Source organism: Sapajus apella, unplaced genomic scaffold (assembly GCF_009761245.1).
Source record: "Sapajus apella isolate SASKATOON/1434 unplaced genomic scaffold, GSC_monkey_1.0 scaffold4, whole genome shotgun sequence".
Lineage (NCBI taxonomy): Eukaryota > Metazoa > Chordata > Mammalia > Primates > Cebidae > Sapajus > Sapajus apella.
In genome coordinates this window covers 13,306,224-13,319,591 of record NW_022436944.1, presented here as the reverse complement: position 1 = coordinate 13,319,591, position 13,368 = coordinate 13,306,224, and the positions used below count along the sequence as shown (strand labels likewise).

At 35.5% G+C, this 13,368-nt stretch overlaps 1 protein-coding gene and 1 long non-coding RNA gene across 8 annotated transcripts in view; one reads left to right on the top strand and one right to left on the bottom strand.

Annotated features, from left to right (window-relative positions):
- Positions 1-1,434, bottom strand: part of LOC116539673 — a 34,861-nt gene extending 33,427 nt beyond the window's left edge. Inside the window, exon 1 of the long non-coding RNA XR_004264138.1 lies at positions 1,189-1,434. This is a non-coding gene — a long non-coding RNA (uncharacterized LOC116539673). The remainder of the gene's footprint in view (positions 1-1,188) is intronic.
- The window catches only part of MME (membrane metalloendopeptidase), a 96,918-nt gene that overhangs the window by 67,613 nt on the left and 15,937 nt on the right, over positions 1-13,368 (top strand). For all 7 annotated transcript variants that reach the window (XM_032262769.1, XM_032262805.1, XM_032262822.1 and 4 more), the window contains 2 exons: positions 5,663-5,721; positions 12,366-12,485. In XM_032262769.1, the coding sequence (XP_032118660.1) occupies positions 5,663-5,721; positions 12,366-12,485 (179 nt within the window). The remainder of the gene's footprint in view (positions 1-5,662; positions 5,722-12,365; positions 12,486-13,368) is intronic.

Below are 13,368 nucleotides of genomic sequence, written 5' to 3'. Positions count from 1 at the left end.
TATGCAGAACTATATGGGTGAATATGATGGCCCAGCAGTGGAAAGTTGAGTCTATGCAGGGTGCACAGGCAGAGATCGGACACTTGAGACAAATGAATCTCCATAAATGTAGATGGAGATGATTTGTAAAAAAGATTATTTGACTCAGCAAGTATTAGCCAGAAAGAAGGGATAGACTAAACGTGAACAAATCACTTTAATTTCCCAAGGCAGTATCTGCCATGGCATCTTCGTGTTCTGCACATGTTGTAACAGATGAAAATTTTAGATTTTTGCCATTTATGCTTCCATTAAGCCGACAAAGTCTGCAGATTTTCCATGTGTTTTAGGGTTGTAAGCAAAATATGTTTTATTGGCAAAAAGATTTCTGATTTTTAGTTAGCATTTGATGAGGGATTCTGTTTATTTTAGTTTAGCTTTGTTTTCCAGAGGGGGAAGGGGAATTAGAAAAGGAAGCTGAATAATTTAAAGGTTGAAGTTTCAGGTAGTTCTTTTTAAAAACAAAACAAAACAAAAAGTATATCTTCAAACAACACAATTAAAAGGTCCTAAACTTCCATTTAAACCGAACGAACTTTCCAAAAGAATTCTGATACGTTTATTTCAGTATAATCTCTTGAAAGGACAACATTCAGTGGTGCACAGCTTCTGCTACAATGTGCATTGCAACGGTGCCCTCTGCCTTCTTAGAGTCACCGCATAAAATGGGTCAGCCCTCCGGGAGCTTGGAGGACCAAATGATATACCAAGGCCCAAAGAGCTGAGTGCCCACTATGCTCCCACCACTGGGTCTTAGCCCTAGGGATTCAATTAAGAACAAAACATGGAATATTCCTGCCTTCATGGAGTTACCTTCTCATGAGCTAGGTAGACAATAGTCTTATGTCAAGTTACATAAGTACTGAGTGTTATATAGTATGGAATCGGTCAGTTCCTGGAAGTTCTCAGAATTACTTTAACTCAGGAGAAAGGTCACCCGAGAAAATTCTGACAGAAACAATCCATCTATTCATGTGTCTCTGAAATTGGGAATTTCTCTGAATTTAGCATACCAAGAGTGTGTGCACACATATGTGCATGTACACATATAAGGCTAGCAAAGACTAAAAATATTATGCCTTATTGCCAAGCAGAACTATACGCAAACAACTGGTAACATCTAAGAAAGAAGTGGTAATTTTCCATTACCTTTTGTTGAAAGAGAAGTGGCTTCTCCCAGGTTAGTGTCAGAATGAGAGTCTTAGCCTCAGACAGATTCAGGCAAGTCACTGGGAGTATTTCAGTTGTGTTAACAACCATTACACAACACTAGAAGTTCTTTGATCCTACTGTGCTTTTGCCTTTGTGTAAAAAGTTACACTTACAGATCACTGGGAAGGGCCTGTACTGTGGAGTCAGGGAATGAGGGGAGTAGACCTGAGTCAGAATTCCTGCTTTGCCTCCTACCTCTGAACCTAGATATTTTCTTTATAATCTGGTGATAATCACTTCACTTTTGTCTTGCATGGTTGTGTTGTATGTTGTGTCACACACCTGGCACATAACTTAGGTGCTTGTTAAATAGTAACCCAGTGTGACATAGTAGCAAGAAATGATCACCTTCATTTTTGAAGAGGATGGCAAGAAAATGGCATTAATCCCTGTAATGAAATTTTGTGTATGATGCAGATCCACAGCTTAGGAGTAGATTTGATTGGAAGGTGAGCAGGTGCCTGTTTTTCTTAGTTTAAACATTATTTTCCCAATTATATAACTTAGTTTGTATATATATTAGGAAAGAGTTTAATAACCATATTGTGCCTCAATTTCTGTACCTGCAAACATATTATATGGATGGTTTCAAAGATGAATGAAAGTATATGGAAAACTTTGAAGTCTTGATGAGAGAATACTGATAAATGTAAAGGATTGCAGTGATGTTGTGATTTTAAGATAAGAATTCTTTCCACCCAGGGGACTGGAGGAAGACAGAGAAAAACTATCATATTGCACTGCTGATTTCAAATGAGTTGCTTTGAGACTACTAAATGCTGAGAAATTGAACACTTGCAGTAAAGGCGCATTAACAATTTTGTTGTTTTAAATTTTTAAGTTACACAAGAGTAGGTGAAAAAAAAATTATTCTAGGTGCTTTTGCAATCTAGTGCGTTTATTATATCCAAAAGGCTATAGGATCAGTCTGTTGTCTTCTGCTTTTCTTCCCAGCTATTAAAATGATTTCTGCACACTACTATGTGTGTGTGAAATTCATCAGCACTAAGCTTCTTCGGGGTAATAAGAGTTAGAAAAGGAACACCTGGCTCCTCTGTCAAGTATATTTCAGTTCTATTCCCCACCCACATTGTTAGCTCAGCTTTGAGGAGCCATGCTGCTTCTAGTGGCCCCTCTTTGCTTTACTGCCGAATGCTCCCAAACAAAAATAAGCTTACCTGACAAAATTACATCTCAGAATTAAAAATACAGTTTCTTTCTTCCTGCTTCCCAACTCTTCACTTCATACCACATATACCCCACGTTCATATACATACAGACCACTGGAGAAAGGTTGAGAAATGGAAGAACACAGTGCTTCATCTCTCAAGTCTGATAGTGCTCTGTGGAGGCTGTTAGCATTTGGCCTCTACACTTCAAAGACACCTTCAGGTAGCCTACACTATCTATTATTTTACGGCAAGAATCACCACCATTTCACTTTCTCTTCTGTGTGAATTTTATCCTCTCTCTGTTGCCAGTCAGGGTCAACTTTGGACCGCATTCAAATCAAAAGAACTTACAGTTTTTGTTACATCACTGTTTAGTTGGCCTTGTTAATTTAGCTTTTACATCAACATTGTGAGATATTTCGTGGTTGACCACAAATATTAGACATTCAGTCTATAGCTGTTATCATTACCCTATTTAAGATGTGATGGTCTAATCACGATAATTCTAGTTCTGATCATTAGCAGGGACGAAATGTCCTGTGCTTTTGGTAATTCCCCAGAGTGGTTTGAGGACACATCAAGAAAGATCTCAAAGAAGAAAAGGCAAATACCTATACATTCATGCTGTGTAAGCCCAACTGCCATAATTCTAATTTTATTTGAATGTTTGATGGTCATAAATAGCTATCTATTTTCTTGAAGGTATAATTCACAGAGGACATTTTAATATGCAAAACTCTCCCTGCTGGAAAGTTAAAAACATAAATCAAAATGCAGTCTTAAAGCCCTCACAGTAATGTAACAGAAGAGCAGAAAAACACTAAAAAAAAAAAGTTGTTTTTTTTTTTTACATTTTTTTTTACATTTTTTTTGTAAAAACAAATGTTTTTACAAAAGCAATAGACACAAGATGGATAATATATAAACCTCATTCATTTGTGTCCTATTTTTCTGATCTACTGTTACCTGAAACATTAGTTTCATATATCTAGTTCCTCCCCTCTGTAATAACAATTTAAACAATTTGGATTGGCATCTTTTCTATTTCAATATTCAGATTTTTGACTAGTCCAGACTCAATCTGCAACCATTATTTGTAAGGACCTGTAAAAGCCCATGTAGAATTTACTGTCACTAAACCAGAAGTTCACAACTGAGAAACTGAACCCTAAAACCACTGGGATCTAGGTATCTTTTAAATTAACTTTTACAGCAATTAAAAACTATAAGCTATTTACATGTAAAATTTGCTGCCATGTTTGCTATGAAAATGTTGAGGACACATCAGAATTACCTTTTTCAAATTATGCGAGGAACAATGTTTCCCCCTAGGAGTACTAAGAGCATATTTTCCATTTTGACTTTCTTGCCAGGCAGCTTCATATCATATCTGAACCTGAATTATAGTAACTGGTTGAATATATATAAACATAGTCATAATATATTTTCTAATCATGATTTTTGTTTATATAAATATTTTCTTTTATATTTCTTAGTCACATAAATGAAATCTACTTGTTCTACATAGTTTCTGATCTCTCAGTTCTAGTCTAATATCCCTGGGTTTACATGTTTTTCTTGTGAGTTACCACAAATTATGTGGGAAGCAAATAGAGTTTAATTAAAATAAATACAATTATATTGTTGTAATCATCAACCTGCAAGAAATATTAAAATACTGCTGATTACTCAGCTGTGAGGAAATTAAGGAGGACTGATATATCAGTCCCCCCATCCTGTTTAAAAATGCTTTCTCAATTTAAAACAACAGCAGTCACAAACTAAGGAAGAAACACATTGATCAATCATTCCTCCCCATCTCCAAGCTTATTTTCTTCCCTAAGAAAACTTGACAGAAATGTTAACTAGATTGTTTTTTAAAAGTCCCACATCCTTTATATAAAATGTCTTATTGAGTTGTTGGAGAGAAAACCCATTCTTAGAATTTATCAGTCAGTTGCTATTTATTGCCCTCTGCTAGTTATTTTTAAGAGATCAAAATAAAATTTACCTCTAACACCCCACAATAGTTAATGACATTGTAACTAAAGTGCTGATTTGGGCAGCTGACTTTGTACAGCTCCTCTGCAAAGCAGGGTCTAGAAAGAGTTCTGATATAACCTCATTGTACTAATTACTGTACATTTTTTCTGTGAGTAGGATAATAATAGTCTTACTAACTGTTGCCATGAAAGTAGAACAACTGCAGTGAAGCCATTAGTGGATGATATATGATTATCTTAAGTGCATGCATGAGAACTGACATTTAAAAGGTTATTTGACGTCAAGCAGTGTCCATTTTTCCAGTGAGTAAATAATGATATATGTAATAGTCTTATAAGATGAGAACTTTAATTCTGTTGCACAAAATTTTTTAACACATGATTATTAATATGCAGTCTTCATAACATCTGAGCAGAAAGCCATGGGAACTTTGATTCCTAGCCTCATCCCTCAAATTATCATGCAGGAGCCATTTTTTTCCATTTTCTCATTCATCCCATAGTTATTTATGCATTTTACCCATCTCCTCAACTGAACTATCGTTTCCTGAAGTTAGGAGCTGTATTTTATAACATCTCTAGATTCTATACAGAGCCTAAGATATGGTATAGACAGACAGACAGACAACTCTACTTAAAAATGACCTGGGTTGTGTTTTAAAGGCGTACAAAAAGATTTCTTTGCTCAATTAGCTGGAATGTTGTGTTTTTTGAAAATACTTGTAAGTGGCAATAATCAGAGACATATTACTCTGAGACAACTACTTGAGATATCTTAGTTCCCAAAAAGGTTCTCTGTAAACCGGGAATTAATTATTTTTAATATACTTGAATCTGAAGTTTTAATGATCCACACTTCAGTATTCTGTCAACTGCTCCACAATCGTTGTCATAGTTACCTAGTATCAGGAACATAAAGCTAAATAAATTTTAATGCAATCTTAACCCATTGCAATTTCTGAAGTGATACATTTTAATAGGTTTTGCAACATCAGATGCCTCCATAAAAATTCATGCAAATAAAAGATTACGGACTTGAATACATGCTGATGTTTTTCAAGAAATAGAAATACTTTCAAAAGAGCTCTCACCAATTTTTATTTGTTGATCATATTTCAAACAGATAGGTAAGATTAATCTCGGAATAGTAATAAAGCTTTAATTGTATGAGTGGATTGAATCAGATAATGCAGTATCATTTGTAATGAGTTCAATGAGTTCTTATGCTTTCTGCAGGTGGATAAGCGGAGCAGCTGTAGTCAATGCATTTTACTCTTCAGGAAGAAATCAGATAGGTAAGATGTATTCTTAAATAATTATTTAATATTTCTCTATTGTTCCCAACCTGCAGCACATTGTATGACCAATTATAATACCTCTAAACAAGCACTGCTGAGGCTTAGTTATTGATCTATTGAATACATTTCTTGAAAATAAATGAATCCATTAACTTTTTTCACTATAATAGGAAAATTCAAATTAGTACAAATCACATTAAGTAGTTTTGTTTCTTTTTCAATATTTCTACTTATATCTAAAATAATTTATTGTGTTTCTGAATAGTTTTATTTTTAAGTATTTTTAAGTCCCTTAAATATAGCTATATAAAGTTATATTTACTTTAAGACTCATTAAGCATTAGCTTCTTAAAGTGGTTTAAGGTTTCAGGAGCCAGCTCTTCACAGATCCAATTTTGGCAATTCTGTATGCTGGCTCTGTGAGAGATGGTCCTATTCTATGTCATCTTCCTTCAGGAAGGTTCCAACGGGTTTAGAAAGTCGGAAGCTCAATTAGATTAGATTGAGCTATTTGAAATTGTATTTACCTAACCACATTGAATAGAAAAGAAAAAAATTCATATGTTCACTAATAGTATTATTAAATATATATGCATAAATTAATACATGAATAAATTATCATATATGATGAATAACTGAATGACATAATATGACAAAAATAGTTTTCTCTTCCTTGGAAGGCCTGGACATCTTTGAACTTCATATCACTTATCACATACATTGGCCATTTTTTTTTCCAAGGGGATTTTAGCATTAGAAAGTACTCAGCTAATTCAGTACTGCCAGAAATAATCTAAACAAATAGTAGAGCAGACTTCTACCAGTGCACTCAGTTCTTCGGGTGCACTAGAATTAAGAGAGATAATAACCTCAGCATTATTCTAAACCATTCTTCTTATATCTCAGAGTCTGTTGTAAGCCTCATTTTTATTTAATTCTATTACCAATTAGATTAGAAATTATAAAAAAAATCTTACAAGATATTTATCATTGGTTAAAAAAAACTAACCCTTAAATAAATTATATATTTTTATGTTAAAGTTTGATTATACCTCTCCCTATTGCTTTCAAGTCAAGAGTTAGGTTAAGAAGTTATCTACATTTTTCTCTAGTATTTTTATTATTTCTATTTTTGGAGTAAAACCTTAATCCATTTGGAATTTACTTTGGTATATGACCTGAAAATGAATTATATAAAGTACCCAGAAAAGATTGTTTTATATAACATATAAATAATACGTAAGATATGTTTACTCAGGTTAAAATTACTTAGCTCAAAGTCTAAGCTAATGTTTTCTGCTAGGGAAATGATTGCTAAAAGCCAGACCAGAACCTGCTTAATGATCAACTCTTCAGAACCTGTGCAGTCAGTCCTTTATAATATAGTCTTTGAAACCATTCAGGTCTTGTTTTAAAATGCCTTTATCTCTAGAGGGTCTTCACTTTGAAGCCCTCTTTTTAATATTTGGTAGTTCTGTCAGTGTAAGATCTAGTTCATTTGATACTGAGACAAATGGAATAATTAACTTTCAATGGAATTTCAAGTCAAAGTGAGGTAACTTAGACCCCTTAGCCCTGCATTAGGGCAGACTAAGGGATGCAGCTTCATTTCAGTCCAGCCCAGGGAGGACCCTGGATCCTATCAGACCTGGTGCTGATGCATCCTCAGTAGGACCACTCTGGCATGTTCAGTCCTTCAGCCCTTCTTTAGAGCAGGCTTAGGCATTTATGCCAAGACAGGACCTTGTTTGATTCTGAATTACCCCAAGTCCCTGGAGGTGGCTCAAAATGGGCCCAATTCAGAGATTCCCCAATCAGAGAAGAGATGAAAATATTTTCATTTTGAGTTTAATGTCCTGAAACCAAAGAAGCACACAGAAAAAGGAAAAAGAAGGTAAAAGTGGCCCAACATTTCACAAAATAAACAGAATCCTCTGGCAAATCAAGAATTAGCTATAATAACAATTCTGACTATTTAAAAAAGATGTTTTCAGCCGGGCGCGGTGGCTCAAGCCTGCAATCCCAGCACTTTGGGAGGCCGAGGTGGGTGGATCACAAGGTCAAGAGATCGAGACCATCCTGGTCAACATGGTGAAACCCCGTCTCTACTAAAAATACAAAAAATTAGCTGGGCATGGTGGCGCGTGCCTGTAATCCCAGCTACTCAGGAGGCTGAGGCAGGAGAATTGCCTGAACCCAGGAGACGGAGGTTGCGGTGAGCCGAGATCGCGCCATTGCACTCCAGCCTGGGTAACAAGAGCAAAACTCCGTCTCAAAAAAAAAAAAAAAAAAGATGTTTTCAAAGATCCTTAAAGATCCAATGGAAATATAAAATAAGAAAAATTGTTAACCTCTTTTTATATGATTGTCGGCTTCTTGAACAGTAAAGAGGGGAAATCCTGGAAATGTACACTTTTTCTCTTTGAAAATTTAAATCTTCAAAGTGAGGATTGTCTTAACTAAAAATAGTTGAAGAGTCAAATCTCCATCTTTTTTCTTGATAGAAATGTGTATGTGGGTTGGGCTCGGTGGCTCATTCTGTAATCCCAGCATTTTGGGAGGCTAAGGTGGGTGGATCAACTGAAGTCAGGAGTTCGAGACCAGCCTGACCCAACTTGGTGAAACCCCATCTCTACTAAAAATACAAAAATTAGCCTGGCATGGTGGTGGTGCCTGTAGTCCCAGCTACTCGGGAAGCTGAGGCAGGAGAATTGCTTGAATCCATGAGGCAGGGGTTTTAATGAGCTGAGATCATGCCACTACACTCCAGTCTGAGTGACAGAGTGAGACTCTGTCTCAAAAAAAATGTGTATGTGTATATGAATACACACAGACATACCTATATACGTGTCTTCTGCAACACTGTCTTAACGAATTTGGGATAATGTCCATTACAAAATTAGGGTTGGTATAGAATAGCATGTGCCACATAAATGACCCTCTCTCCCCCCTACGCACACACATAGACATATAAATACTCCAGATTTGATTGCATATACTTTCTCTTGGGACTGGTCATTTTATGTTATGTTAAAAAAAATTGTTTTGTCATATAGAGACATATCAATAATTTCTGCTTCTCAATTCAGTTTTCGCCATTTCGTTAGAACTCACATATGTAGGCGACATTCCAATTTGTATGCATTCCTACCTCTTCATAGCAATAAAAAAGTCAATTTCCAAGAAAGAGGGCAAACTAAAAGTGCTTAATCTTCCTTGCATGTTTATTTCATGGCGCTCTAGAAGGCCTCCATGCCATAACATTAGGAAAGCTGCACTTGACTGTTCTGTCACATGGTTCTCTGTAAGTTCTAGGCACTCTTCTGTCATCATATTAAACCTTAAAATCTCAGTCAAGGAAATAATTGAATGTATTCTCCTTTTTCATTAAAATTGCAGAAAGAATTTTTTAAATAATTTTTTTCAGTTTCTCAAATGTATAAGTTCTTTAGTGTGTTCAGCCTGTGTGGAATATAAATACCGTGAGATAAATTTTCTAAATTGTCTTATTCATTCTTAGGAGTTTTATTTTCAGACTTGAAAATTAAGACTATTTCCAAACACATTGTTACTCCATTTAATATAAAAAGAATGTTTAGGCTGTGCATGGTGGCTCATGCCTGTGATCCCAGTACTTTGGAAAGCTGAGGGGGCTGATTACTTGAGCTCAGGAGTTGATACCAGCCTGGGCAACATGGTAAAACCCCATCTCTACCAAAAACTACAAAAAATTAACTGGGCCTGTTGGTGTGCACCTGTGGTCCCAGCTACTTGAGAGGCTGAGGTGGGAGGATTTCTTGAGCCTGGAAGGTAGAGGTTGCAGTGAGCTGAGCCCACGCCACTGCACTCCAGCCTGGGTGACAGAGTAAGATCCTGTTCCCCCCCCCCCGCCAAAAAAGGATGTTTAATTATTTTCCACTAAAAAAAATTGCTTAATTGCTGCCTTAGGCTTTATATGAAATATTCTAATATTGAATTGCTAGTAGCCTTCAAAAAACAAACCACAGAAGTTGTGATGGGGAGGGGAAAAAGGGAGAAGAGGAGACACAATCTGTTGCTTCATAGACCAGTGACTTACTTAATTAACTAACTTGTTGACAGTCATGAACATAAAAAATGCACAACTAAGCAGTTGGTTATAAACAACAGTGTGACACCTAGTAGTAACAGCAATAAGGCTAATGGGGAAAATCCTCCTTACAGAGATTTAGCTGACAAAGGAAAAGGGGAGGTCATAATTAACAAAGCTGAACTTGAAGACTAATATTTAATAAGAACCATAAAAGTCTTATCACTTGCCTAAAGAATGGCATATCAGGGTATAATTAAAGCAGCAGGATCTTTATAGTTAATATTTAGTCTTGATAGCACGTTTCATAACAGCATTTTATATAATGGGTGGATTTTAGTCAAAGTACATAGTGTGGGAGATAGTATTCACTTTAAGTTAATAAAGTGCTGCACATAATTTTTATACTTTAAGCTAAAAATAATTTCCTGGCTCCATTTAGCTCAGGCTGCTACATGTGAGGTATAATTTTCATCAAAATTCCCTAAGAACAAAAGTACTTTTTTGTTGTGTCATTTGAATGTTATGGCAACTTTCCAAATTTTTGGAGAGGTCTGGAGAGCAATTAAATTGCTCAGCTAATTTTTAAAATCTTCTCTGTAAATATCTAATATTTATCACTGAAGCCCATGCTAGGTTATATTGTATTCAGCCCAACTGAAAGACAAAGAAATAACATTTGCTACTCTGTGTTGCCTAAATCTTAAATTTCTGAAGGTCAGAGCCCTTCTTTTGTATTCTTAATGTCCTGCATAGGGGCTTTGCACTTAATATGTGTTGATACTGAAGGTTTTTTTTTAAATTACAGAAAATAATGTTTCAGTTATTCAGTGGATACTAGAGTTTTAAGCCATTAATGATAGAATTACTAAACAATGAACATTTAATTAATTTTAATTTCTTTCTAAAATCAAAGATTAATGATCTCTAAATAACATGACTGAAAATTTTATTAAACAAGGGAGATAAATACAAAAGATATAGATTATCTTTCCTTGGAATATATTTATATATGAGACACATTATTAGCGTATTTCAGAAATAATGAAATATACTTGGTCAGAGTATATATTACAGGAGAATACTGGAATGGGGCGGGGAGGGGAGGTATGACGGAGATGGAGAGGTGGGTTGAGGACCCTGGAGCCACAGGCCAGAAAGATGTGTTTAGCTAGAGAGCAATGGTAAGTAAGTCTTCCAAAGATTTTTAGCAGGAGAGTGATGATGCCCGGAGTTGTCTTTAATCTGGCTGCAGGATAGATTCAGAGAGTAGATGAGATTTAGAATAGATTATAGTTGGGTGAGACAGGAAGTAGGAGACTGATTAGGAAATTAAGTCATTCTTGAGACAAGGAATGAGAGAATGTGTGAACAGAACAGTGACAGGAGGCGATAAACCAAAGATGCTTCTGCAAGCTACCTCACCTGGCCTCTGCCTAAGCAGACTTGTAAAAGACTGTAAAAGAAAGGAGGCATCTAAGATAAATAGACACATTTATTTCTGCTGATAGAGACCTTTCAAGTGCCATTAGCAGACATAATACAAAGACCGAGCGTCTAGAGGGGAAAATGAATTTGGTGTTTGATGCATTAAATGTAACATGTTTGTGAGACATCTGAATGAAGGAAGTTAGCAAGTTAATGCAGATGTCAGGGAAGACATATTGAAAACTACAATTCACTTATTTATTTACTAAACACTTTAGGACACATTAGTAAGTTACAGTGATCATTCATTTATTTATCATTGATTATTCATGGATGCAATACATTTTCCGAGCACTGATTTTGTTCCAGGTGCTGTTCTAGTTTTACGTATTGTTCAATTTTAGGCATTTAGATAATAAACTAGAAAAAAGTATGAAATAAAAAATAAACGCATGTGTACACAGACACACAAATCTGCTCTCAAAGGGCTAATATTTGAGGAGGTGGAGGGGATTGGGGCAGACAGGAAAAGGAAGGACTCTGGTCATAAAAAAAGAAATACATAGAATATGAGGTAGTCATAAGTGCCTTGATGAAAATAAGGTAAGGTTATGTGATTGAGCTATACCTTCAATTGAGTGGCAATGTTTATTTAAGATATTATTGTAGATGGATTCAATTTCTACAATAACATTAAAAATAATACTTGTACTATTAAGTAACTATTTCTTCCAAATATTTATGAGAGAAAAGACCTTCCGAATGAAGGTTATAACTTCCCTTTGCTCCAGACTCCTAACAGCACAAAACAGTCTTAAAAGCCATTGTAAAGTGAATGGTAATAATAAATCCTAGATTATTGCACCACTCCAGGATGAACTCTGTTGTCATCCATAAGAAAATGTCTGCATTGGTTTCTATTACAGAAGGTTTTTGTATATAACTAAGTGAAACTGACATAGTGAACAGCAGATTAGCAAGCACAAAGCCAACCCCATGCCTGCTGTCACTGAATAATGTCATGGTGGCATGCGCCTGTAGTCCCGGCTACTGAGGAGGCTGAGGAGGGAGGATTGTCTCTAAAAAAATAAAAATTAAAAAAAAAAATAGGCCACAAATAATCCCTATCTTCTCTCCTTGTAAGTTTTCCCAGCTGGCATTTTGCAGCCCCCCTTCTTCAGTGCCCAGCAGTCCAACTCATTGAACTATGGGGGCATCGGCATGGTCATAGGACACGAAATCACCCATGGCTTCGATGACAATGGTAGGTGCAGTTGACATTTTCCTTTGGCTGAGGCATACGCTCATAAATTGCATTAATAGTTATTATAATTTATGAATACAAAACCACATTTATTCAAACAGGTATCATTTCTCTATTTTTCACCACACTTTCAATTTTTCCTTCAAGTTGTTGCTTAAGAAGATAAAAAATTTCTTATAGTGAGTGAAGCAATGTGTGCTTTACACTCTGACAGAATGAAGCAAATATTCTTACTGAGAAAATACTATGGTATTTGTCAGCAGCAGCAAAAATGGTTGGTCTTATTTTCCTGATTATGTATGACTTATCTTGTCATACTCTTAAAGGACAGGCTGCATGACTATGTCTTAAAATCAGATGTAAAATTAGAAAATATTGCCTCTCCAAGTACTCATAAGACTCTTATTTTTTTTTTGGTTAAGGACCAGGATTTTTTTTTTTTTTTTTTCCCATCTTGTACCTACTATCCAGTTCAAGTGTTTGCGAACAGTTAGGCACTTAAATGCTACCCTAAATGGCAAAATCAATTTAGAGTTTCAATCAAAGCTGAATTCCTGAGAGGAATAAAGACATGAAATATGTAAAGAGGTGATAGTTAAATTTATGACAAGGTTTGTTCACAAATGGAAAGAAAGTAGAAAGTGAAAATAGAGAATAATCAATCCCCATTTTAGAGAGCCAGAGAAAGAAAAGGAAACAGGAATGTTAGAATTCTTGAAAAGACTTACTAAGTATCTATTAACTCAAACTATGCAACAGTCTTAACAGGTAGGTGCTAATGCTGTTTCTGTTTTTCAAGTGGAAAAAGATCAAAGCTCATGAAAGATTTGCCCAAAGATACAAAGCTAGGAACTGGTGAAACCAGGAGGTGAGTTCAAGTAGG